At 40.3% G+C, this 24,279-nt stretch overlaps 2 protein-coding genes and 1 long non-coding RNA gene across 21 annotated transcripts in view; 1 reads left to right on the forward strand and 2 right to left on the reverse strand.

The window, feature by feature from the left end:
- Positions 1-5,850, reverse strand: part of LOC116232825 (uncharacterized) — a 405,094-nt gene extending 399,244 nt beyond the window's left edge. Inside the window, exons 1-2 of one of the 2 annotated variants that reach the window (XR_016468302.1) lie at positions 5,766-5,850; positions 1,579-1,629 (exon numbers count right to left, since the gene is read on the reverse strand). This is a non-coding gene — a long non-coding RNA (uncharacterized LOC116232825). Of the gene's footprint in view, positions 1-287; positions 768-1,578; positions 1,630-5,765 lie in introns of those variants that run through there. The other variant, XR_016468304.1, reaches the window with a different exon arrangement.
- Positions 5,851-5,927: 77 nt separating this feature from the next.
- Positions 5,928-23,764, forward strand: HNRNPA3 (heterogeneous nuclear ribonucleoprotein A3). 18 transcript variants are annotated; one of them, XR_016468299.1, is made up of 15 exons: positions 5,993-6,148; positions 9,575-9,686; positions 10,155-10,178; positions 13,970-14,092; positions 14,182-14,328; positions 14,407-14,617; positions 14,868-14,957; positions 15,019-15,126; positions 15,236-15,316; positions 16,518-16,664; positions 17,824-17,949; positions 18,043-18,115; positions 19,809-19,939; positions 21,198-21,272; positions 23,093-23,764. XR_016468299.1 is itself a non-coding variant. In XM_031601391.2 (13 exons), exons 2-12 carry the CDS (start codon positions 9,621-9,623, stop codon positions 18,093-18,095), a joined length of 1,176 nt encoding a protein of 391 aa, XP_031457251.1. In that variant the 5' UTR covers positions 5,928-6,077; positions 9,575-9,620; the 3' UTR covers positions 18,096-18,115; positions 18,202-18,578. The 18 variants fall into 18 exon arrangements, 13 of the variants coding, with proteins under 13 accessions (XP_031457251.1, XP_090000208.1, XP_090000211.1 ...); XR_016468298.1 differs by having other exon boundaries at positions 21,198-23,764; XR_016468297.1 differs by lacking the exon at positions 19,809-19,939 and having other exon boundaries at positions 22,862-23,764.
- NFE2L2 (NFE2 like bZIP transcription factor 2) overlaps positions 13,107-24,279 on the reverse strand; it is a 39,133-nt gene continuing 27,960 nt past the window's right edge. Inside the window, exon 7 of the transcript XR_016468295.1 lies at positions 13,107-13,302. The gene's annotated coding sequence lies outside the window, so the exon portion shown is untranslated. The remainder of the gene's footprint in view (positions 13,303-24,279) is intronic.

Genomic DNA, 24,279 nt, shown 5'->3' on the forward strand with positions numbered 1-24,279 from the left:
GGCCTCAGCCTCAGTCAATATAAAGTCCAAGGAACGTGCATCAGATAAGAATCTGATTTCATAACTCTAAATCCTTCGCCCCGAATTTTTGTACACTTTGGAGACATTGTTAGATGGTTTCTTTAAATCTCTTAAACACCACAAAATTAAACTACAATTTAACTGTATCTGGTACAAGATATTGTAACCAAGTCCCCTGACATCTGGGTAATATAGACTGTTACCTGCTAACAACTACAACAGCATCGTGGTTGCTGATGTTAGAAAGATGCTAGTGTTTATAGTACCTTTCCAGAGGAGTGACAGGTTTCAGAGGAAGTCAAATGACACTCCACAAATAACAGGTGTCTGTCATTCTTCCAGAAGCAAAATGTCAGCAATTAAAATTAATTCCAGTTCCATTGAAAACGGAAATGAATTGCTTTTGCTCACACAACATCACTTAAAGCTACAGCTTTAAAAATGAATATTTTTTTTAATGTATTAGCTAGTTAACCTTACATTAAATTCTCTTGCATAACCTTCTTAAATTATCATCCTCTCATTAACACGTTTAAATAAGTACGTAGACTTTAGAAATTTTTTTAAAAACAGATAAGACTTGGAATTCCAAATGCAAACCTTTGCACATGTGCTATTACCCCTTGGAATTTAAATTTATTTGGTCAGCTTTTGGAAGACCTAACATTATTCACGTGTTTCATGCCGTCTATATACAGAGAACTGTACACACTCTTTCATTACAGTAATCTAAAAATTTCAAATTAAAATAAAGGTTTCTCTGCAGGAACAGAAAATAACTGTTAAAAAAAAAAAAAAAAAAAAAAAAAAAACCAACCAAAAACAACCAATTCAATGTCTTTTCAAACATCTGAATTCCTGGAGAACATAATAATTCAAAATGCAGTACAACATGTAACCAGGTTGAAATATTGTATGCCATGAGCAAGCACAATCCTAGCAGCTTAAGCACAGCTGAGAGAATTAGTGCAGGAAAGGAATCCTTTATGTAGCTGTTATTAAAACAAACATACAAATGAACAAAAAAAACCCTGTCAATGACAGTCCTTGGCAAAACATTAGTAAGGGTAGCTACTGTGTATACCAAATAAACAGTTAACACTACATTTGATATACAAATCACAGTCCGAATAATGTGTGCAAATTCAATTTAGAAAAAGAAGTTAGACGTTCTAACGTTCAGCAGGCACAGTAAGCCATTTTGAGCCACGCAGACCCAGTGCCAGATGTGAGGCTAACTATTGGCTGAACGCTGACCATGTGCTTGAGCCATGCAGATCTGAAAACCCCTCCCAGAGCCAGATCTGCATTGCAGTCAAGGAAAGAACAAGATTTATTTTCCCTGCCTTATTCTCTTGCACAGCTACATAGGCAAGCAGGAAATTCACCCGCAGCTCCTCCCCTTAATAAAACATAGCCAATAAAATCATTTAGCTAGTAGTACAGTTATTGATAACAAGTGTTTTTCAAATGTTGGTAACAAAGAATGAACACAAAGGTCAAGAATAATTACATGCTATTCTTAAGAATTTGGATCTCAAGAACAGCAGATATTACCTGCTGTGTCCTCCATTTTTCATTCTCTCTTTATCTTCAGCTTTTTTCTTCCTGTAAAGACAATATGAACCCATTAAAATTCATTCTAGAAAGCTTGTATTTCTTACATTTTTGCATGCGATGATGATTTTTCACATATATCTTAGCACAGCGTGAGGATACACCAGCATCTCAAACACGGCATATTAATTTTCATTTTACCTCAAGTTTTCAGCTGTGATTATTACAATAGGCTTAAAACTGTTGAGAAATGGCATTTTCCCCCTAGCAGTACAAATGCACCTTTCTGTTTGATCTAAAGAAAATATGTTTGCTCACAAAATAAATAAATAAATAAATAAAAATCTAGCAGAAACAAAGTATGTTGCTTTTAAGAGAACCCTAAATTTACCCTAGAGCCTAATATAAATCAAGCAGCATAGACTATGTTAGGCGTGCTTTACTACAAGTAAGCTTCTTAAATGTGATTGTTGACACTTTAGCGTGACACCCTTGCACTGTGCCTTGGGCATAACTGTGCTAGGAATAGAATTACAAAGGTTCAGACAATAAATACAAAAGAAATGTGTACAAAATTACAAAGCCAATCATGTTAAAATGGCACCTAAACAAGGCATCTTTCCTTCACTTGTAGAGGTTTTATTGTTTGGTTGGTCCTTGTAATCATTCCAAAGGTGCACATCTTGTTTAATTTTTGACAGAAGAAGTAAAACAAATAAAATTTTAAGAAACATAGAGACAAAACCAAATAGAGAAAGCAGTTTATGGAATAACAGAGAGTCTAAATACATTCAGATTTATTTAGGACCCAAAGAAGGGCAAAACAACTGGGAAAAAAAATGTTTAAGAAACTGTATTAATTTCTACATCAATCCAAAATGCAGGATTATCTTCCATATTACATATTTGACTCATATATGAAATATTCATAGGAATAAATATTTTATTGCAGAAAGCATTAATCTCATGGTCCCGAGTGAAAATATACAACGAGAAAGTAGTTTAAAAGTATTTTTAATCAAGCTAGTTGCTAATTGTTTTGATCTCTCTCATTGCCTGGATCACAGCCCTGAGATGCAGCTCTTGAGGAATACAAGTCATGTGAAATTGTTCAAAGGTCTCTGACAGATGGTGTCTAACGGGCTTGGTTGCAAGAGTTTAGTGTTATTTGCCCAATAGTTTGCTGGAGATTACAAAGGCTCTGTCAGAATAGCAGACATGCATGTGTGCTTTAGCTCCAGGCAAACTAAGTCACAGAGCCACACATTACTTTAAACTCACTTTTGTCATTTATTAACTATAGGAAACTAAACTGAAGCAACTCACATACCTACATGCATTCTGTGACTTCCATGGGAAAAAATGTAAAGAGAAAGGTGAAACACTATCTCTAACCACTGCTACTAAGTCCTCCAGGGACTGCCAGAGTTTTGGGGTATTGGACAAGTGAGCTGGCACAGCCTGGAGTGGAAAAAGCTTTATAGAATTGCTGTTTCTGGAGTGTATATGGAGTATTATTAATGTATGTAAATAGACTACTTTTATATGTATTTAGAGAATTATTAACAATTTTTGAGATAAAGCAAATACCATAGCACAATCAGACTACCAATTCTGATGTCAATAATCAGCTTATTTGTTCTATGTGTTTTTTTATTAATTAAGTAAAGAGTATTCATGTAGCCCGTGCTACCTACAATGACAAGAACTGCCAAAATATTATCAGAATTTACATTAATACATCATCTTGTCTTTCTTAGTGCAGCAATTTAAACCCAGTGCAGAGATGAGAACAACTGTTTTTAGTTGAAGGAGATAGGAGGAGCTGCCCTGCTTGCAGAATAGCCAAGTGATGATGTCACACCTATCCATGTTTAAATACCCCCATCGTTCTCCAACCCAGAAAAAAAGAACTGAATGTTAAAATTTTGTTCCAAAACTCACACGACTATTTTACTATGCAGCACTCAGGCCTTCTTATCAAAATAGCAGTTGTCTCTTTTCAATGTACGAAATTTAAATATATTTAGACAGACTACATTTGCAAAACTACCACCACAATATTATCATTTAATTTATAACAACCCCATTTATTTCTGCTATTTAAGAGGCGTATGAAAAACATCATTGGTTCGGTGAATGAATTCCATTAACATCAGTATCCAGGAGATTAGAATGCACAGCCATTTTCAAATCTCTGTGTAACAATATTAAACAAACAAACAAACAAGAAACATTGGACAAATTTGGGGATAAGATTTCTCTACTCAAAGATCCACTCCACAATCTAAAACCACATAAAAGCCAAAAATAAATAAACAAAGAAATGAAAATGACAAGAGAAACCAGAATTTCAGTCACAGAAAGATAACATTCAAAAATCTTTCCCACATATATTGAAGCAGGTGCAAACTACTGTTCCTTAGGCTTATAAAGAAAGTACATGTCTGCAAAAACTGGTAGGAAAAAAAAAAAAAAAGCATGTTAATCATCTGCATGGATAACCAGTGCTGCATCTGCTACATAATATGAAATTACTTATAATGATGCCACCACATCAATCAGAATAGTTACAAGTGTATTAAATGGAACATTTTCTCTTAAGGAATTAATGTGCAATCTGAAACGTGAAGCAATATTCTTCTGGGTAACAACCAATCTCAAAATGCTTTGCCAGCATAAGACTGACTGAAATCAAAAGTACAGTTTTTCATCTAAGACCACATACTTGTGGATAATTTTCATAAGGAACTGTGAATCTTTTTAAAATGTGCAACCCCCCTCATAGAATCACAGAATCATAGAATCCTTAGAGTTGGAAATGACCTTTAAGGGCCATCTAGCGCAGCTCCCCTGCATGAACAGGGACACCACAGCTACATCAGGTTGCCCAGGCCCTGATCCAACCTCACCTTGAAAGTCTTCAGGGATGGGGCATCCCCCACATCACTGGGCAACCTGTGCCAGTGCCTCAGCACCCTTTCTGTAAAAGATTTTTTCCTTATATCTAACTTAAATCCAGCCTCCCTGAGCTTGAAGCCATTTCCCCTTGTTCTATTGCCAGAGACCCTGCTAAAGAGTCTGTCCCCTTCTGTCCTGTAGCTCCCCTTTAGATACTGAAAGGGTGCTATCAGGTCACCTCACAGCCTTCTCTTCTCAAGCCTGAGCAGCCCCAGCTCTCTCAGGCTGCCCTCATAGGTGTGGTATTCCATCCCTAAGCATCTCTTAGTTTGTCCTTTACGCCAGCATAGCGAGCACAATAAATAAAGCGACTACATTGCATACTAATGGATTATATGTAGGGGAGGACAATCATGAATGTAGAATTCAGATGTGATCTACCTGTGGCTATACAACCAGATCAGGCTGCATAACAAACAGCTCCCTGTCTGACACAAAGTGCAAAATGAACAGCAATCAGACTAATGCAGGTATGCCTCAAATTGAGGCAGATCCAGAATAACGGAACAAAAATCTCCATAATTAACAAGTATTTTATGCCACGTATTCAGCCAGTGCTGTTGTTTGTTTCATGGTATTCAAGGGCAAGACAACAAGCAAAGTAAATGATACCTATATTAAGATTTTTATTTGGGAAAAAAAAATAGTTCGACTGTGCAATATGTCTGGGGAGAAGAAAGGAAGATAAGAAACAGATGGGTTCAGCCGTAGCACAAAGATGAGGAGAGGCTGCTGAGACACCCAGGAGGGTTACTTTGCAGGAAGTCACCTCCGCTCACAGATTAAAATACAGCCGTGCTCCGAAAGCTTCCTTCAACTTTGATACGCAGCAGTGGTGCGAACATTTCCAAACCTATTGCACGTGTCTCCACACGTTAAGGAAATTCGTTTTAGTGGCATTATGACAGGCTGTGACACCTTACTTTTTTCCCTTTTTTATTTTTTTCCCCTCGAGGAAATACAGGCTAAAGGTAAAACCGCCCGGGTTGGATGAGTGCCCCAGATCAGAGCCCGGTACTGCGGCAGCGCACGTGTGAGCACGGCTCAACAGGGGACATGTTTGTGCTTTTTTTTCCCCTCCTCTGCATCACCTTCAACACGAGAAAAAAACGCGGAGCGGCTCGCCGCCGCCGGCACGTGCTTTGGCATTCAACCTGAACCCACTCCCATTTGCCACGGGCGAGGGCTAAACGGCCCCCGACATTTTCACAGCCCTCAGGCATCACCTCTGCGACAAGAACGACGCACGGAACGCGCCGCCTCGCTCGGAACGCCCGCACCCCTCCGTGCGCCCTCGCGCACGCGCTGAGGGAGAGCGCGGAACCAGCACGGCCCCTCCCGCTCGGCCGTCCACTGCGAACGCCGAACCGCCCCACCGCCCCACCGCGGCTCCCGCCGCCCCTCCCCCTCACGCCCGCACCCCGCGCAGCCGGCAGGGGCGGGCCGCCGTGCGCCCTTACGTGAGAGGAAGAGGCGGCGCCGGCCCGACGCCACCAGTAACGGCTGTGCGCTGCGTCTCCACCCCTCAGCGGGCGGCGGTGAGTGCGCCAGGCCAGCGCCGGCGTGGGACCGAGCGGGGCGGGAAGGCGCCGAGCTGAACGCTGGCACGGTTATATCTTTTCTTATCGCCTCTCTCTTCCCTCTCCCCGCCTTCCTTCTTCGACCGATCCGCGCTCCCCTCCTGCCGCCCCCCGTTCGGGCGGGAAGGGCCCGCTGCGCGCGCGGCCCGGGGCTGGCGGCCTCGCGGGTGGGGGAGGGGCGGCGGGAAGAAAGCGCCAACGGCTGCCGCGCGCGCCGCGGCCTCGCTCCTGCCGCGCGCTGCCGCCAGCCCGCTTTCCCGCCACGTGACCTTTACCCCCCCTTTCTTCGGGCACCATGTTGGTGGGGCGAGGGCGGGCGGGCTTACAAAATGGAGGCGATGCCCGCCGCGCGGGGGGAGTGGGGCGGCCCGGCCGGATGGCGGCAGGGAGCCGCCTCCCTCCTCCCCTCCCCCCCCGCCTTGCAGCAGCGGAGGGACTCGTGGCGCTGCCTGGGCGGGCGGGAACGCCGCGCTCGAACGCGGGGCGCGTGACGCAGCCTCTCGAGTTCCTTGCTGTCGCCTTTCCCCGCGTCGTGGCGGGCGGCCGCAATGGCGGCGGCGGGCAGGAAGCGGGAGGCTGCGGGCGGGCCGCGCTTCCGCCCCTCGGCTCTCGGCCGCCATTTCGCTGCGCTGCAGGGCGCGGGGGGAGCGCAGCCTCCATTCTGTGCGCGGGGAGCGCCGAGAGCTTAGAGCCGAGCCGAAGGGAGGTGGCGAGAAGCGGGAGCCGGGCATCGGCGTGCCGTTGTTCTGCTCTGCTGCGTGGCTGAGACCCGCGGCGGGGCGGGGCGGCGCTTTTCAGTCGCTCCTTTTCCGGGCGGGAGCCTTTGGAAGCAGCGAGGCCGCTGAGTGTCTCGTCCTGCGCCTGGCCGAGGTGACGGCGCACGGAGCCGCGCTTCTCCCCTCCCAGCCCCCCATCCCGAGGGCGTTCAGCACGTGCAGTGAGCGCTGTGGACAGGGGCATGGTGCAGAGCGGCAGTGCGGGTCACTGCCCTTACGCTTCTCCACGCCCCCGGCTGCAAACACACACGACATCCGTGGCGTCCCGCCACGATCCTGGTGGGCAGCACAAAGCAGCAGTTCTGCACAAACCACGCTCCGCATTTTCTCAGCTTGCATTCAAGTAAAGATCAGATCCAGCCTAGGGCGATGATCCGCACCCCGACTGGAGCAGAACAGTGAACTGATGTCCTGTCTCGCTTTTTTTTCCCCTCTCCCTTCAGAACATATATTTTTAGCTCAAGGGTTTCAAAGTATGGTGAGTAAAAATGGTGCAGTTCTGTCTGGGCATTGTGCCCCCTTCCTGGCAAGCTGAAACCTTTGTAGGACTGAGAGCAGAGAAACCAGTAGCTCACGCTAGTTTGTGTTACTGTGTTAAAAGCAGAAAAGAAACCTGATCCCTTAACACAACAGCTAAAAATAACTGTTTTCCATCTCAGCAATTGTTTTATTCCCTTGAACAGTTGTCAAAGGGGAGTGATGATGAGTTCAAAGCATGCTTCAGTAAAGTTTGCTAAAATTTTGTGCGTTTTTTTCCCAGCAGATATTCCTGTTAGCATTGGGAATAAACTACCAACACGCTTAGAACTGAAAATCTCTTAATTTGCTACTTTAAGTCTTAGACTTGGCAAGATATGTGGCATGCACACTAGGTCCAAATTTGTCTATACACAAATAATGCCAATAAATCTCTAGCGTTTTCTGAATGGAAAAGGGAATTTCCACTTTGAGAACATCAGCTTCCCCTCTGCTACAGTACTACTTGTCTCTTCAATGACAGTTAAATTCAGTAGATCAAAATGTTCTGATTATTTTAAAACTATTGATATTTCATTGATATTAATTATTACAAAATACTATTCACAGCTTAAACTTCTGTAAATTGGTGGGATTGAGGCAGTACTTCAGCTCATGGTATTCATCAGTAATGCAGTAATTTTCTTCTGTCCATCATCACTGTGAGCTATATGTGGGCTAGGTGGAGCCTCACTGGGGAAAGCAGGTGGCAAAATCAAAGAAATCACACACTTTAGGTTACTTCAGAAAGTACCTAGGCTTTTCCTTTTTTCCCAAATAGTTCCAAGAGATGCATTTGGGATTTGAGAAGTTGAACAGCTCAGGAGACATCAGGGTATTAAGTATTTCAACTAAATCGACCAATTTGAAGGATTTCGAGACAGGCTTAACTGTAGTTAATATACATGCCTTGATTTTACTTCAGAAAACTTGTTAAGACATTAAATTGTGATACTCATGATTTCACAGTTCGGTTCAATATTAAGATCTTAATTTAAAGCTTAGTTTGAATTTAAATGTAGAATTATAGTCAGAGTAAAAATTATTTAATTGTAGCGCAACATTAATTAGGACCTACCTGCTTTTCCCTATGCGATATTTGCAGGAATAGCACGTTACAAACAGGGAAGGTCAACCCACCATTTGAAAAGTTACCAGCAATATACCTAATCTTGTCAGCATCAGCATTGGTTATTTGGAAGCAGCACAAGTGCGGTTTTACAGTAGCGTATTATTTAGGTAACTACTCTGCCTACTGTAATGAGTTTCAAGTAACATCTGAAGTAGTAATAAATTGCTGCTAAAGATAGAAACACAGCATAGTAAGAGAAGCTGAGTAACTTAACGATCTTGGGGAAACTTGAAATAATAAAGGTTAAGGGGAATGTGATTATTTTTTGTTTCTTTGAACGCTTATATAGTGATGCACTCACTGAATTTGTCTACTGAAGTACTTCTTGTGATGATGTGAAACTTCATTAACATTCATTGATACAAATTGGGCATGTAAGTGTAGAGTACAGAGTCATAATGAAATATATCATTTGCAAGGAAAGTAATGCAGATGACCAGTGCTGCAGATTCCTGAGGATCAGCTGTTGGAATTTCTGGTTATGCAAGAATAGAATCACTAAAGGATTCTTCCGCTGGTGTTAGTGGAAAATATTTTTCAGCACAGAAACTATTCTACATCGTTCGGTTTTTCAGTTTGTAGGATGCTAGATTACTGATACAGTAGGTTATGCATAAGATAATTTTAGTAAGCATTACTTGCAATATGTTTTTTACGTTAAAAGTAAAGATTAAAAATCTGGAGTTGAAGGGTTTGATTGTTTAAGTACAAGACCCGTTCATGATAGTTATGTAAGAGACAGTACTTGAAATAAGTGATTCTCTGCAGAAAATCACATATTTTTGTTTTATGTTGCACCTCGTTATTCCAACAGCTGTAAAACACCTTTACCTGCTGGCTGGTGTTCTTTTTGCAGCAACCCCCGGGTGACATAGACTGAGCATTTTTACTCTTTGAAATGATTGCATTTTTTCTACATTTACCCTTTTCCATTTCCTCTCCTGTAAAGACATACCTGTGCATTGCAGCCAGAGAAGGCCCTGCTTCATAGGAATTGGGGTGAGTACTGACTTATCCAACCTGTTTTCTAGGTTTCCTAGATCTAAAAGAAAGGCCGAGTTAGAGTACCCTTCCAAAATGGCTGCTATTAAGGAAGAGAGAGAGGTGGAAGATTACAAGAGAAAAGGAAGACGATCATCACAGGTGAGAGCATTGCCTTTTTTAATTATAATAAAGTAGCTTTAAGGGGGAGAGATTTAAAAAAAGAAAAAGTAGAACTTAACTGGTTCTGTCTGAACATTAATTCAGAACTTTTTCTACCTTCTTCATCCTCATAGGAGTAGAGTAATTGTAAAATGCTGTATGTTACTTTGAGCTTTAAGGGGTGGGATTTTAAGTGTAGTGGGGAAGTTTTGCTTTTCTAGTTTTCTGTTATAACAAAGCTGATTAATGTATGCTTGCGACTAAAGGTGTAATTTATTTTTTTTTTAAGAAACTCATACATCCTCAGAATATTGACAGGAGGAACTTGATTCTTTCCTATCTTCACAGTCTTGTTTTTAGTGGGAATGAAGACAGGTTCTTTTTTAAATAAAAATGGTTGCCTGTTAGTCACTGCAAATGAAAGTGAGGCTGTACTAAGTAAAAATAACTGTTTTCTTTTGCTTCTAGCAGAAATACCGTAGACTGAATAAGGTGCGTAGTATAGAGAAGATGGTGGGTCTGTTCTGGGAGGATGGGAGCTAGTTACTTTGGGGCAGGGTGTGGAAATGGGAGGGGGGTGACTCTTGATACCCTTCAGAAAAATTTAAGATCAGCAAAGAGGGTGTTAAATAATGCTTGTATGGCTTATCATTGAGACGTTTTTGATTGTGCACTTTCATGTATTTGCCTTCTAACGTTACTTTTCCAGGGTGCCTGAATAGTTTAGCTAGCTGAACCCATGTTTCTCTGGCGCTGATATACCGCTGTGAGAGGATACATCCTTTTAAAAAAGAAAAGAAAAAAAAAAAACAAAACAACTTTTCCCAGTTACATTTATCCAGTAGCATAAGGTTACTTTGTATTGAAGAATAGTGCCTGAAGTCCTACTGCAAAGAGCCTCGGGGCTGTCTGCTACTTCTGGACCTGGGATAGAATGTATCACAGGTCTTCAACTGCCTACAATGAGGCTGGAATGCACCTACAGGCTACTAAGTTTCTAGAGAAAATGTTTTGCTGAGAAAGTTTTCTTCAGGCTTTCAATCCCAGAAGGCAGCTCAGGGTTGGGGACAGTCCCATTCTGCAGGTGTAGCTGCAGATGAGCTCATATTAGCTCCCACATAGAGGTTCAGTGCAGGGAAGGTTGCCATGTGCAAGAGAGCCTGTAGAGCCACCGCAGCTACAGAGCACTGAGTGGTCAAAGACCTGCTCTGTGAAAGCTGGGATTCCTGTAAACTCAAAAAGTAGTCATATATCTACAGCGCTATTGGTAAAAATACTTTGGGATGTTAGCAAAACTTAGGATTTTTGCAGAATCTCAGGGTGCTGCTCGTTACCGTTCTTTCTTCCAGGAAAGGTACAGGTAGACTGAGCCAAGTATTCATGATTTCATGGGGGGAATAAGAGTGTATAATTTGATTTTGATCATGAAAGAACTGTGCGGAGTGATCCAGGTGCTTCCCCCGCCTCCAAAATGAAACAAAAAAAGAGCTGGCCTCTCACTGCTGTTTGCCTGCAGGGGCAGCCCAGCCCCCACCCATCAGTCTGGGTGCTTGTGCCTGTGCTGCTGCAGTGCTGGGACGCGGCTGGGTGGTGTGACTGCGCCTGCGTGCTCCTGCTGTGCCTTGGCCCTGCCCCTCTGGCTCCATATTGAGTGGAGGAGACAGATCGCTCACAAAATGGAGGCGGCCTGCGCCGTGTAGGGCTTTGGCTTGAGGAGAAAGTAGGTAGTTACGGCAGGAAAGAGGGCTCCCCGCCTCCTCAGAACGTATTAATTTTTTAGAGAAAGCCCTTAAACTGCTTAGGTGCAGAAATGAAGTTTCTTTCCCGATTGCTAACTGCAGGCAGACTCGGCACTACCACCCCCACCCCCTCCCTGAAGGAGCTGCAAAATGGCGTGCGGGTCTGCAGTGCTGAGTGGGAGGGAGCTGCGGGAGCAGCACGGTGTTGAGGGGGAGGGGTGTCACATTTCCTACCCAGAGAGACTGCTATTGTGACTGGTTCGTAGCGGAAGGATTGAGAAATAGCATCATGCATGACAGAACAGAAGGCTGAAAACCCGAGAGATACTTATCTCCTGTGAGAACAAAATGCCTGAAAAATAGTTCATAGCTGTGAGGTACTGCCTTCTATTTCTGTAGAGAATTCCTCTGACACAGATAAATTCTGAGGACAAAGTAATCTCTGGTGGAAGAGAGATCTGCACGTGTTTTTTCTTTTCCCTATGTAAGAGTGGCTGTTCATTTTCATGGAATAAAAATAAGCAGAAAAGGGCTTTGATTTTCCTTTCTAGAGTGACAAGGAATTCTGTGGTCATTCTTTTAAGATAGAAATGGTCTGAGTTACTATTTGATAACTACATGGCCTTAAGTAGTCTTAGAGAACGATTGAAGTCTGGTTTTTGGGTTTCTGGATTTGGAGAAGTCTAAATTCATTAAAATAGTAAACTTAAGAGAACTTGTATTATGAGTGTTCAAAACACTTAAAAATCCCAGCTTTAAAATAACCAGCTAAAAATTAAGTAGGTACAAAGAAATGCAGTTAGGAGCAGAAAACAGTATTTCACTTACCCTAAATCACTTTCTGTATGCAGTATGTTAACCCTTCAAGATTTTAAGTTTTCCTGTAATTGAAAGGGAGGTTTTTTAAATCATACTTTTGTAGGCTAGGCCACTTAGTAGAAAAGAAGCTTTAACTTTAGCTAAGAGGCCGTTGACTGTTGGTTATTTATATAATATTCCTGTAGTAATGAAGTTGGTGCCTTAGATTAAAACTTGTTAATGAAAATTGTGGAGCTTGCTTTTGCATTTAAGGATCTACATTCCAGGTGGCTTCTCATAATCATAGGCGCAGTTTCCTGCAGTAGAGCCCAACAGCTGGAAAACAACGGACCTTTAAAGCAGTGTATAATTTTGAAATTCTCTTTTGCCAACTATTGCTTCATAGTATGAATTGCTCTGTAGAGTGGTTGTGTAGCACTCGAAGTATAGGTTTTTCTGACCAACTCTTGCACCACCACCCTTCTTATTTAAACTGGCAGAAGCTAAAGCACTTCACTTTCAGGCTTGAAGCAAGGCTGCTTCAGTATTAGAAGTCTGTGGCTAGTTTCATGTAGTTCATCTCTGAGGATTGTGCTGCTTCCAGTCAGCTTAGACCACTGCAACAGAAACAGTGAAGCCCGTTGTGTGTTACTACTGCAGAACTGAAGTCGTGTGCTGGTGTAGCTTGCCGGCACCTTGTTGTGAAGTGTCTTGCACTTGTAAAGATACCGTATTGCAAAATAAGACCTTAATGTGATTACTTGTTAGAAGACTCCTTTGTCTTGGGGATGAGAGAAAGTTGTAAGTGATTTTTTACAAACTCCTTTCAGACGTTCAGGGCTATTTCCTGCATAACTAAAATACTGCGTAACACTAAAAGAAAGCAGGAACATGAAGGCACTTGTACTTACAAGCCCACTTTATTTTGTCTTTGGGAGACTGGGCTTGAAAATCAGCATGTTTTAAAATGCACCTGATGGCATGTAAATGATAATATCAAGAGCTTCAGTTTCTTTTGCTAAGGTACAAGTCTTATTTGACTTGTTCTCCCCGTTCTTGGTTATTCATTATTCTTTTTCCTGTAAGACAAAAATCAGTTTACATAAAGAGGTAAAACGGAAAGCCACATGTACTTATACTTTTTTGCTTGAATGTGCTGAACTAATAGTTACTGAAGAGCAAAATCTGTAATGTTATGGAATTAAAAGTTGACAAATTTTCTTTCAAATGTGTACGTTTTTAAAAAGGTTTTAATACAAATGTTCCCAAAACGCAAAATGTTTAATTTGATCAATAACTTTTTTTTAATCCCATTTGTATATTGCAGTTCTTATTTTTTGATAGCTTCTTGCAGTTGTGCTTCATGAAGTGTTAGAGCTTCCCTTTATCCAGCAGTACTCATTGCTAATCCCTACAGAACAATATGCAACTCCAGTATAGGATAGGCATAAAATGAATGCATTTCCATGGGGGAGGGAAGGAAGCAAGCAAGCTGCTTAGTGTATTGAGATCTCTTTACTGTTGTTTGCATTTGAGCATTGAGCTGTTAGCTGCCGTTTTAATTAAAATCACACTTCATTAACTGTTGAACTTAACTGTGCTGCTGTCTACAATCATTAGAAGACATTATGTTAATGTTTTCGACCTATTTGTAGTTTTCTGCACAGATAAGTTTTAGTAATGCTGTGAAATTTTAATTCTGTTGTTTGTATTCAAAATATGTATTTTATTTTTTTATTTTTGTAGGGCCATGAGCCTAAGGAGCCAGAGCAGTTGAGAAAGCTGTTCATTGGAGGTCTGAGCTTTGAAACAACAGATGATAGCTTGAGAGAGCACTTTGAAAAATGGGGCACACTCACGGACTGTGTGGTAAAGTGTCCAAAATTAGTTTGTGCTTTTGAAAGGACATAGGTACTTAATCTAGTACAGAAATGCAGAGTACTCCCCTATGTTTTTAGGTGATGAGAGACCCACAAACAAAACGTTCCAGAGGCTTTGGCTTTGTTACTTACTCTTGTGTGGAAGAGGTGGATGCGGCCATGAGTGCTCGACCACATAAGGTTGATGGACGTGTGGTTGAACCAAAGAGAGCAGTTTCAAGGGAGGTAAGTTAGGGTTTTTGTTGAACATGTTTCTTATTCTCTACCTACTTAAGAGGCTCAATGTAATTTCTGGTGTTGCAGGATTCTGTAAAGCCTGGGGCGCATCTCACAGTAAAGAAAATATTTGTTGGTGGCATTAAAGAAGATACAGAAGAATATAATTTAAGGGAGTACTTTGAAAAATATGGCAAGATCGAAACGATAGAAGTCATGGAAGACAGGCAAAGTGGAAAAAAAAGAGGCTTCGCTTTTGTAACTTTTGATGATCATGATACAGTTGATAAAATTGTTGGTATGTAGTTGTTTAATGGGAAGTGACTTAAAGAATAGAAGCGCAGCTTAACCTCTGAAAAAAGCTGTTCACGGAGTATAAGATATTGGCATGATTAACTACTTGGACTATAGTAAGAAACGAGGTAGACTTAACGTTCCTTTGAAAAGTGTAGTCATGCTTTATAGTAGCTTATTATGAGTTGTACTGCCTACTGCTTTCAATTATTTGGAATTACTCTAACTTTATCCCATTTCACGTTTTTCTCTAGTTCAGAAATACCATACTATAAATGGTCATAACTGCGAAGTGAAAAAAGCACTCTCAAAACAAGAGATGCAGACTGCCAGCTCTCAGAGAGGTAAGTTTGGAGTTATGCAGGGTTATTGTACATAACTGGTTTTCAATTAATGTAATTAAAGTAAAATACTTTGCAGGTCGTGGGGGTGGTTCCGGCAACTTCATGGGTCGTGGAAATTTTGGAGGTGGTGGAGGAAACTTTGGCCGAGGAGGAAACTTTGGTGGAAGAGGTAAATTACTGAGATGTTTCTAGAGTGTGATTTCTGCTCTGGTTGTGTCTGTTTTCCTGAACACATGCTAAGTATTTAAGCCAACGACTTCGTCTGTTTTGTGTTCCAGGAGGCTATGGGGGTGGTGGTGGCGGTGGTGGGAGCAGAGGAAGCTTTGGGGGTGGTGACGGATACAATGGATTTGGTGATGGTAAGTGTATTGCTGCATCTCCGCACCCTCCTCCCCCCTTTCTCCCCTTTCCAAAATTGAGCTGCTGTAAGTCTTAGTTATCTCTCACTTGGAAGTTAATTCTGCTTTGGTCGTGTTTTGTACATTATAGTGCTGTGAAAAGTTCAGATTTGTCTCCCCTTCAAAATAATGGGTGAAAAAAAAAACAAAACAACACTCTCGTCATGAAGTCATGCAGTAGCTTGTAGTTTATGATCAGTCATGACTGTGAACAATTAAAAGAAGTTTCTGGTGTCACTTGAGATAACTAAAAGCAGTGACCATCAGCTTTTTGGTCAACTGTAAGACTTGTTGATCACTCTCTTTTTCTTGATGTATGAGCATCCAGAATACACCTGAAGAGAACTGTGCAAGTTTTCAAACAGCTATAGTAACCTCATTTTTTATGGGGGAGGAGGGAATGAGAGAAGTAGCACGTAGTTAATTGTATCTTGATTCTGCAAGCAGATATAATATTAACTTCTTTTGGACCAGTTTCACAGTTCACAGTTAATTTCATTGGTATGACTGAGAACATTAAGTCTCTCATACTCTTTTGGTGACTTGAATTATTATCTTTTTAAAGGCATCTAGTAACTTTTAACACAATTTAAATAAAGCTATGTCTAGATGAAGCATGTCCAGCCAGTGGCCTGCAGGCTGCACATGACCAGGGACAGCTAGGAATTAGCCCTGCCCCTTGCTGCTGTGCTAGCATGGCAGTGGCTCTTTGCTGCTCAGTGGTTTGGCTTGGCCTTGGGTGCACACTCAGCAACAGCCAGAACATCAGTTACTCATCAGTTAGTGCAGCCCGGGCAAGCCAAGTGGTTGGACACCTACGATCTAGGTGTAAAATCTGTGAACTTTTGATGGCTCTGTCTACTGAGTAATCTCAGTTCAGAGGAATAAAGAGTGGCAGCAGCGACAGCCACTTCTGCAAAGAATGTGATCTGCAATAGTGGAAGTTAGCTGAATTTAATAATAAAAAAAAAGTAATGATCTTTTTGTTTAGATTAAATAGTTTGGTTAAATGATTCAACAGTGACGATGAGCACAGTGTGGCGGGAAACACTGTGGGAGATTTGTGTGTGTGTTTGTGTGACTTTTTAGGTTTCTTTAGTGGACTTTTTCTTACCAGGGTTTTGCTTTGATGTGCTTAGTTTGTCTCTTCTTGTATTCAAAGGTGGCAACTATGGAGGTGGTCCTGGCTATGGCAGCAGAGGGGGTTATGGTGGTGGTGGAGGACCAGGATATGGAAACCCAGGTGGTGGATATGGAGGTGGAGGAGGAGGATACGATGGCTACAATGAAGGAGGAAATTTTGGAGGTGGTAAGATGCTAGCTCAAATTAGCTGACCCTTTTTTCATCCAGGTCTGAGTAGTACAGTGCAGAATGCTGTGTTACACAATTAAAATTCTCTTCCCTCTGGATTCACTTGGATTAAATCATGCAGCACTAATTTACTTGGAACTTATTTTTCAAAAAGCAGCTGCTGTAAATGTGTGGTGGTAGAATAGGATTATTTCAGATTTTTTCATTTGAAATATGCTGTTGGGTATTATTTTGTACCACGTAGATCTTGTCCTCCTCTGTAAGGACTAAATATCTTAAGTTTATGGAAGCTTTCTTTATTGTCTGGTTGTGAAATGAGATTCGTCAACTATTTTTATAAAAGCAGTTCTTTTACCTATTTTGTCTTTTGAAATAACCAGGAATCACATTATTACACGGCTGTTTTACAGCATTAGTAAGTGTGAACCCTTGATGAGTACATAATGGCATAGAAGACATTAAATATAAGTCTAGCTGTGTCCTGTTAAATCAGTTCAGCTATGTTCTTATTCTGTGTTGTCAGTGTTAATATCTTTGCAGGAGTTTCAAAACGACACGGTTAACTTCTAAATCTATAATTAATTCTGTAGAGGCCTTTAAGGATGTGTTTCTTGTCAGGATATACCACAAACACTAAAACATACATGGTTCTTTGCTAGATTTTTGGGGGGAAGAAGCAGTAAGAGCAAGGATCTAGTGAGTTTAGGGAGTTAAGCTGCAAAATCTATTGCACACTTATTAATACCTTCTGGTGTATATATGGGCTTATTACAGTTTTATCACTTTTTATAGCAAATAAAAATTACTCTTGGCTTGTAGTTTATGTGATTGTCATGTACAGAGCACTGAACAGTGGAAGAATGATGGTGAAACCAGAGTGTTTTTCTGAGTTGGGAGGCATTAACTTTGGCCTTCTGTGTTAATTTCAAATTGCTACTGAAATCTGTTTGAACTTTATAAGATAGCCTGCTATTTTTCCTCTTTAGTGATAGAACAACTTCTAATCTTTGGAATGCTAAAGGTTTTGCTGTCATTTGTGCATTGCAAGTACAAGTAACATGCTCAATGCTTGCAAGTCTACTTTAAATTGTTTTAAATAGCTGTTGCAATTTACACTGAATGTCACAGTTTCACAAACTTCATGAACTTGTTTCAGGTAATTATGGTGGCAGTGGAAACTACAATGATTTTGGTAACTACAGTGGACAGCAGCAGTCCAATTATGGTCCCATGAAAGGTGGTGGCAGCTTTGGTGGTAGAAGTTCAGGCAGTCCCTATGGTGGTAAATATATTTCCGTACAAAAAAAACCCTTTGTTTAAAGTTGCTTGGTATTTCTTATGTTTCAATATGTACTGGGGTTTGTTTTTTGTGCAGGTGGTTATGGATCTGGAAGTGGAAGTGGGGGCTATGGTGGTAGAAGATTCTAAAAATGCTACCAGAAAAAAGGGTAGGTGTAATGCATATTTATAATGATGATGAATAATGTACAACTGTTCACTGAGAGTAATAATTTTCTTATCCTGTATTCAACAGGCTACAGTTCTTAGCAGGAGAGAGAGCGAGGAGTTGTCAGGAAAGCTGCAGGTTACTTTGAGACAGTCGTCCCAAATGCATTAGAGGAACTGTAAAATCTGCCACAGAAGGAACGATGATCCATAGTCAGAAAAGTTACTGCAGCTTAAACAGGAAACCCTTCTTGTTCAGGACTGTCATAGCCACAGTTTGCAAAAAGTGCAGCTATTGATTAATGCAATGTAGTGTCGATTAGATGTACATTCCTGAGGTCTTTATCTGTTGTAGCTTTGTCTTTCTTTTTTCTTTTTATTTTCCCATTACATCAGGTATATTGCCCTGTAAATTGTGGTAGTGGTACCAGGAATAAACAAATTAAGGAATTTTTAACTTTTCAATATTTGTGTAGTTCAGTTCTTCCACATTTGGTACAGAGAACTCTATAACAGAAATAAAATGTAGTTTAGGGTGTTTCCTTGTTAGTAGAGAAGATTAATGCATTTTTCAATTACTATTTTGTATTAATTTAAAGTTAACAATAGAAACACCTATTGATTTGCAGTCTTAAGGGGTCTAGTCTCAGTGTATATATGTAACTGTCATTGATAAGAGTTACATAGGCATACAGAGGGAGAACATCTGTATGTTGCATTATAGTTTGTTTAGATGTATAACTAGGATTGAGTTACTCAAATTAGTGTTTGTGAATTATAGAACTAAGCTTTACCTTCAAATGAAAATTTCAAATTACTTTTTGGTTTGTGCATATTTTTTTAATTTGTAGTTCTGTATTAGTAGTAGCGCTTCAAGAAAATAAGGCATGATAAATATTTTAACAAGACCAACTTTAGTCACATTCAAGCTGTCTCCAGTCTCATTTGAGATGTATAAGGGATTGCAGTTGCTGAAGTTCTGGGTGAAGAGAAAAAGAAACTTGCTTTTTACCTTTTTATTTATTGTAATTCCCGAGAAGTTAAGGTGGGGTGGGAATCAAGTGCCTGTTTCCTTGGGATATACAATGATTCTGTTTCAATAAAACTATACTTTGGGGAGGGTGGCTTGGAATTTTCATCCCCTTCCTTTCTCCCCTCTCCCCTCTCCCTCACACCAGACTGCTGTTTCAATTAAATGAGGCATCGTAGTGAGAGTAATAGGTATGTTCCTAAATAATTTAATGGCTATATACTTTCTTGCATGCACCCTAGGCAATTTTCTGGACACATTCATCTGACTGGGAGCCAAGGGTAGCACAGGTGTAATCACTGACAGTCCCAGGTAATGGCGTTCCAAAAGCCCATTCATGATGGGCTATAAGTAGCATAGTTTTCAAGCTTTTTCCCTTATGAATATCTAAGCTCAGGTAAGAGCTTAAGGATGAAACAAAACACAATCTAGTTATATGTTACTGACCAGTAATGCTTCCCACAGCATAGAATGGTGCAGTTTTAAATTTCCAGAGGTAGAATGATAGTGTTTTATACAGTTTGATTTGATGCACTGGAGTAGCAAAATCTTATCAGCACATCTGGCTAGAAATTGTACTCAATTCTCATTACTGAACTCCAAATTAAGGCACTACAATCTCTGCTTTTCTCAGCTGATGTCACTTCTCTCTCAACTATTGCCAGGACAGTGCTTTCTGACAATTGAGACTCAGAAGAGTAGGGATACAGTCAATAGAAGAAATGTTCAGACACTTGACAATATGTGATTTTGGAAATTACACCTGTTTCACTTCTGGGTCAATGTGCAGTATAAGGTAAATGCAATTCCAGTGTAGGAATGAATCTGCAAAGATGTATGAAATGGCTCAAGGCATAATCAGTCATATTAATATTAATATAATTTTAAGAAGTTATTAGAAAAATGAGTGTGTTGCTTGGAAAAAAAAAATTAAACAATGTTATTTGAACACTGTTATTGAGTGTATTTAGACTGCAGTACACTAAAACAAGGAACCACTGTCAAGATGTTAGCCTCCAAACTGGATTTCAAAGTCTGCTTATTCTTTTCTGTGGAGTTTTAAACTATCTCTAACTTAAAAGCGAGAATTGCTGATGCAGTGAACATTCTGTTGTTGTACATAATTTGGGCTTGTGGGGAGGGTGGGTGGGGGAAGGTTGTATTTCAATAAAGGCATTTTTTTAAACAACCCACTTGGAGTTTGAAAACACATTAAAAACTAAAACATCTCACTAGGGAGTGAGCCACCCAACTGCTGACTTGCTTTGTACATTGCTACACCTAGAAGATGTGTAGATTTGTAACTGGGGCCTGCATCTGGCTGCAGGGACAACTGGAGAATGGGGTTGATGTCCCTTCTGAAAATGGATATGGTATTTCTAAAAGTTTTAGAATGTATTGACAGTGTTCTTTTTAACAGGGCCTCTTGTAGCTGTACTGTGACAACAATGTTAACTTTGAAAAATAGTGTCATAATAAACTTTATGAACAAGATCTGTATGCAACCTTTTAAGAGATGGAGTGTGTAAGTGACCGCTTTGTAGGTGGGTGGGGTAGCTTAGCTGTTGTTTGTGATGTGGAAAAGTGTAAGCTGTGAGGACAGTGATTAACCGGTTTTAAAGAACCTAGGATGTACTTCTTTGATCCATACTTTGTTAAGGAGACCCATAAGACAGGAAGGACTTCAGCAGCCTTTTGTGTATGGAGAAGTCAGCATAATTAAAGAATGACAAGGCAGCAGGAGCGACAGCTTCAACTTCCAGAAAAGTGAAGGCATAAGATACTGTGCTGATAGTGAGCAGCTTTCCAAAGTCTAGTTAAATCTGCTTGTCACAGCTGAAATATCGAAGAAAGTCTAGCAAGAGTTCTTCACCTTTTGGAACCTCCTTGAGTGATAGCTACTTGAGTTGACTCAAAATCAATAGGTCTAGCATTTAGACCTGAAAGGAAGGGCAATGAGCATAGGTAAGGTTTGCCTTTAACATTTTTCATGAATTAAAAAGAGTAGTCGGAGGTTTTGAAAACAAGGTAAGAGTAATTTCTTTAATTTTCAGGTTGAATGAGAAGCTGCTGCTTGACAAAATGGGGAATGTCTTGCACATCCTCTTCCATTGAAGGTTTCTGACTGGGTAAGATTGTAGTGCATAGTAAAATGTGTTTATTGCTTATTTCCTTCTAGGCTTTCCCTGACCAGCTTTTTGATAGCAGGGAAAGCTTTAAGTATAAAGGAGCAAGTGTTCCAAAGTATGTCCTCCACTGTTTCTTGTTCTGGATTAGGGGTGTTGGCTGACATAATTGCTGTTCAAGAATCTTGCATTCCTGGCAGGTACAATAATGCTATGTCAGGGATCAACAAAACAGAAATGATAAATGGATTTAAATATGTGCTCTAATTACCATTAGGAGTGCACTGTTTTTTTTTGTTTTTTGTTTTTTTTTGTTTTTTTTTGTTTTTTTTTTGAGAACATGTTCTTGAAACCCAGTGTGACATGGAAGGGCTAGGATATGTAAGCTGTTCATCACAGTCCAAAGTAGTTCTGTGCTATCCTGAAGCTCTAATTGACATTAAGACATTCTGTTTTTATTTGATCAGTAATTTTCCTTCCTAATAAATGCCTTGCCTTACCAAGCAAGGTTGTACTTAAACACAGAGTTCCCTTTCAGATGTTTTGGTGCTTTCAGGGTAGGTTTGTGAAGGCTGATATTTAAAGTGATACCCAGCTGAAAGCACCACTGTATATGGATAAATAGCAAGGAAATTAATTCATGGATTTTTTTTGGGGGGGAGGGGAATGTGGGTTCTTAACTCTTGGAATTTCTGCTGTATCCCAGGAATGTATCCCATACCTGTATGAATATATAATTTAAAAAGTCCTTTGGATAGTAGTTAACTATTTGAACTTCTCAATACCTCTTTCCTAGAGTATTTTTGAAAAGTCTGTTTCTATTTTAGTGTTATGCTTGACTTACTCAGAACAAGACAACTGGAATATGTGCAGTTCAGAACTTGGCCAGATTGCAGACTGATTCCAGTAGCTGAACTTGCTAGCAGCTGTCTGAACAGCTAGAAAGCAAACTTCATGTTGAAACACAATCAGAGGTTAACTTTTAAGTATTTTTACAATGGTAATGTGCAAATTTCATATAATCAGGAGATATTTAGTAAATTGAAATCTCATAGTGAGTATATACTTAAATAAAATGTTGACAAATGTTTTTACTTAGGGCCAGAATTAAACCTGCTATAGTGAGATCACAGTCTCCTTAGTATAGCATACTAGGTAGCTTGTAGGTGACTTGCTTGCTGTCTTATCTAGAGGTGAAGAACACCTTAGTTTTCTCTCTGCTATGCAGTGTTGCCCTTGTGAGCTGATGTGGTCACTCAATGCCACAAGTTACCGGGGAAAGCATTCATGTGCTCAGTTTGTACAAAAGGTATTTGCCCATTAGGGGAAGGGTGGCCATTTTTTAAAAGGAAAGATCTTGGAAAAATGAATAAGTTTTACTGAACAAAAATTTCTAGCTTGCATTCCATTACTCAGTACAACAGCCTAGTAAAGCCTTACCCTTCCATACTGTGGTCTTTAGGGTTTTTTGCACCAAGTGTGTGCAAGAAGATACTCAAGTTACTTCTGCATTTGGTTTTATAGCACTCAGATTGATTGGCTTCAATTACGCATACCCCATTGGTTAGGTTTTTGTTTTGTTTTTCTTTCAGAAATAAAACTTCTCAAAGATGATCAAATCCTTAAGGCATATTTGATCAAGTATATTTTTGCCCAAGAGACACTTCCAAGAGTTAAGAACATTACTTCATGGCTATTTTTCTCTAGCAGCTGTAAATGGAGATGTAAGGATGTGAAAATAAAGTTGCAAAGTATTGCAGTTCTGAGAAACTTATTAAATACTTAAAAATGTATGTTAACTTGAAAGCTATTTGTCCTTCCAGGTAGTAAATGTATTTGCCCAGAATGAGCCCAGGCTGATGCAGATGTGATTAACTGTTTGTTATTAGACAATACCGAAACAACATGGCATCTTAACTTTGATATCCTTTGAATATTTTAATATGGGAATGGGAATGCTCCTCCTCTTCTAAGTATTGCTTGTGTGATGTGCTGACTTACTGGTTTTCCTTCCTGCATTTAAGACATTAACTTTTATTCACAGACTGTCTGCATTACAATGGAGTACTCACATACCAGTCTGTGATCTCTGACAAATATTTGTATGTTGTGTGAAGCATGAAAGATCTTGAGTATCACTAAAATGCAGATATCTGATGGATGGATTCTTTTTCTGCTGTGGGTGCTACAGGTTGACATCTGTCTAAGATTAGCTTTTTCCTCATCTAAAAATCCAAGTATCTCCGTAGAAGAAAAATGACCTTCTTGTAGAAGACAATATCGCAAGATTGGAAACAGAATAATATTTTAAAATAACTGGCAAAGACTTCAAGAGCAATGGTGCTAGAATGGTGATGTCTGAACCTTGTGGTTAAACAAGTTTAAAAAATATGGAAATGAAAAATTTCACTATAGTCCATAATGGATTGAAATGTTAAAATATTTCATTTTTGTATCAAAATAAAGTGTATGTTGTCAAATGACTCACAATCTTACATGTGTTGCCATCACTTTTATTGAGTGCTGAGAGGAGTACGAAGTGATCTTAATTTACTGCAGTGCAGTGGTGGGATCATTGTTCAAACCAGGGTCGGCAAGTCAGAAGTTCACTTTGATTCAACTCAGCTCCTGAGCTTTAGTTTGCTTTTGAATGATTTGATCAAGAAACAAAATGTCTCCATGTGGAAGCTTGTCAGTATGTGAGGTCAGAATTGCGATGCATGAGAAGTTACATGGTGTGGCAGTGTGACTGGTCGTTGCCAGGTTTGGGAGCACATGCTGTACCTTGGTTGTGATCATAAAATGAAAGACTTGCAACCTAATATTTTCATGTAGACTTTAATGATCTAATGCAGAATAGTTCTGCCTTAATGTTAGTTGTTGTAAGTACGAATGTCATTTTGTTCGTGATGAGGGAAGTTTGGCTTTGTACTGATGCATGTGGTCTGTGTTACTTCAGACTGACTTTTTGCCAGTGGAATTCAAACAAGGTTTCTATGTTAACTGTATT

This window comes from Phasianus colchicus, chromosome 7 (genome assembly GCF_987193195.1).
Source record: "Phasianus colchicus chromosome 7, bPhaCol1.hap1.1, whole genome shotgun sequence".
Lineage (NCBI taxonomy): Eukaryota > Metazoa > Chordata > Aves > Galliformes > Phasianidae > Phasianus > Phasianus colchicus.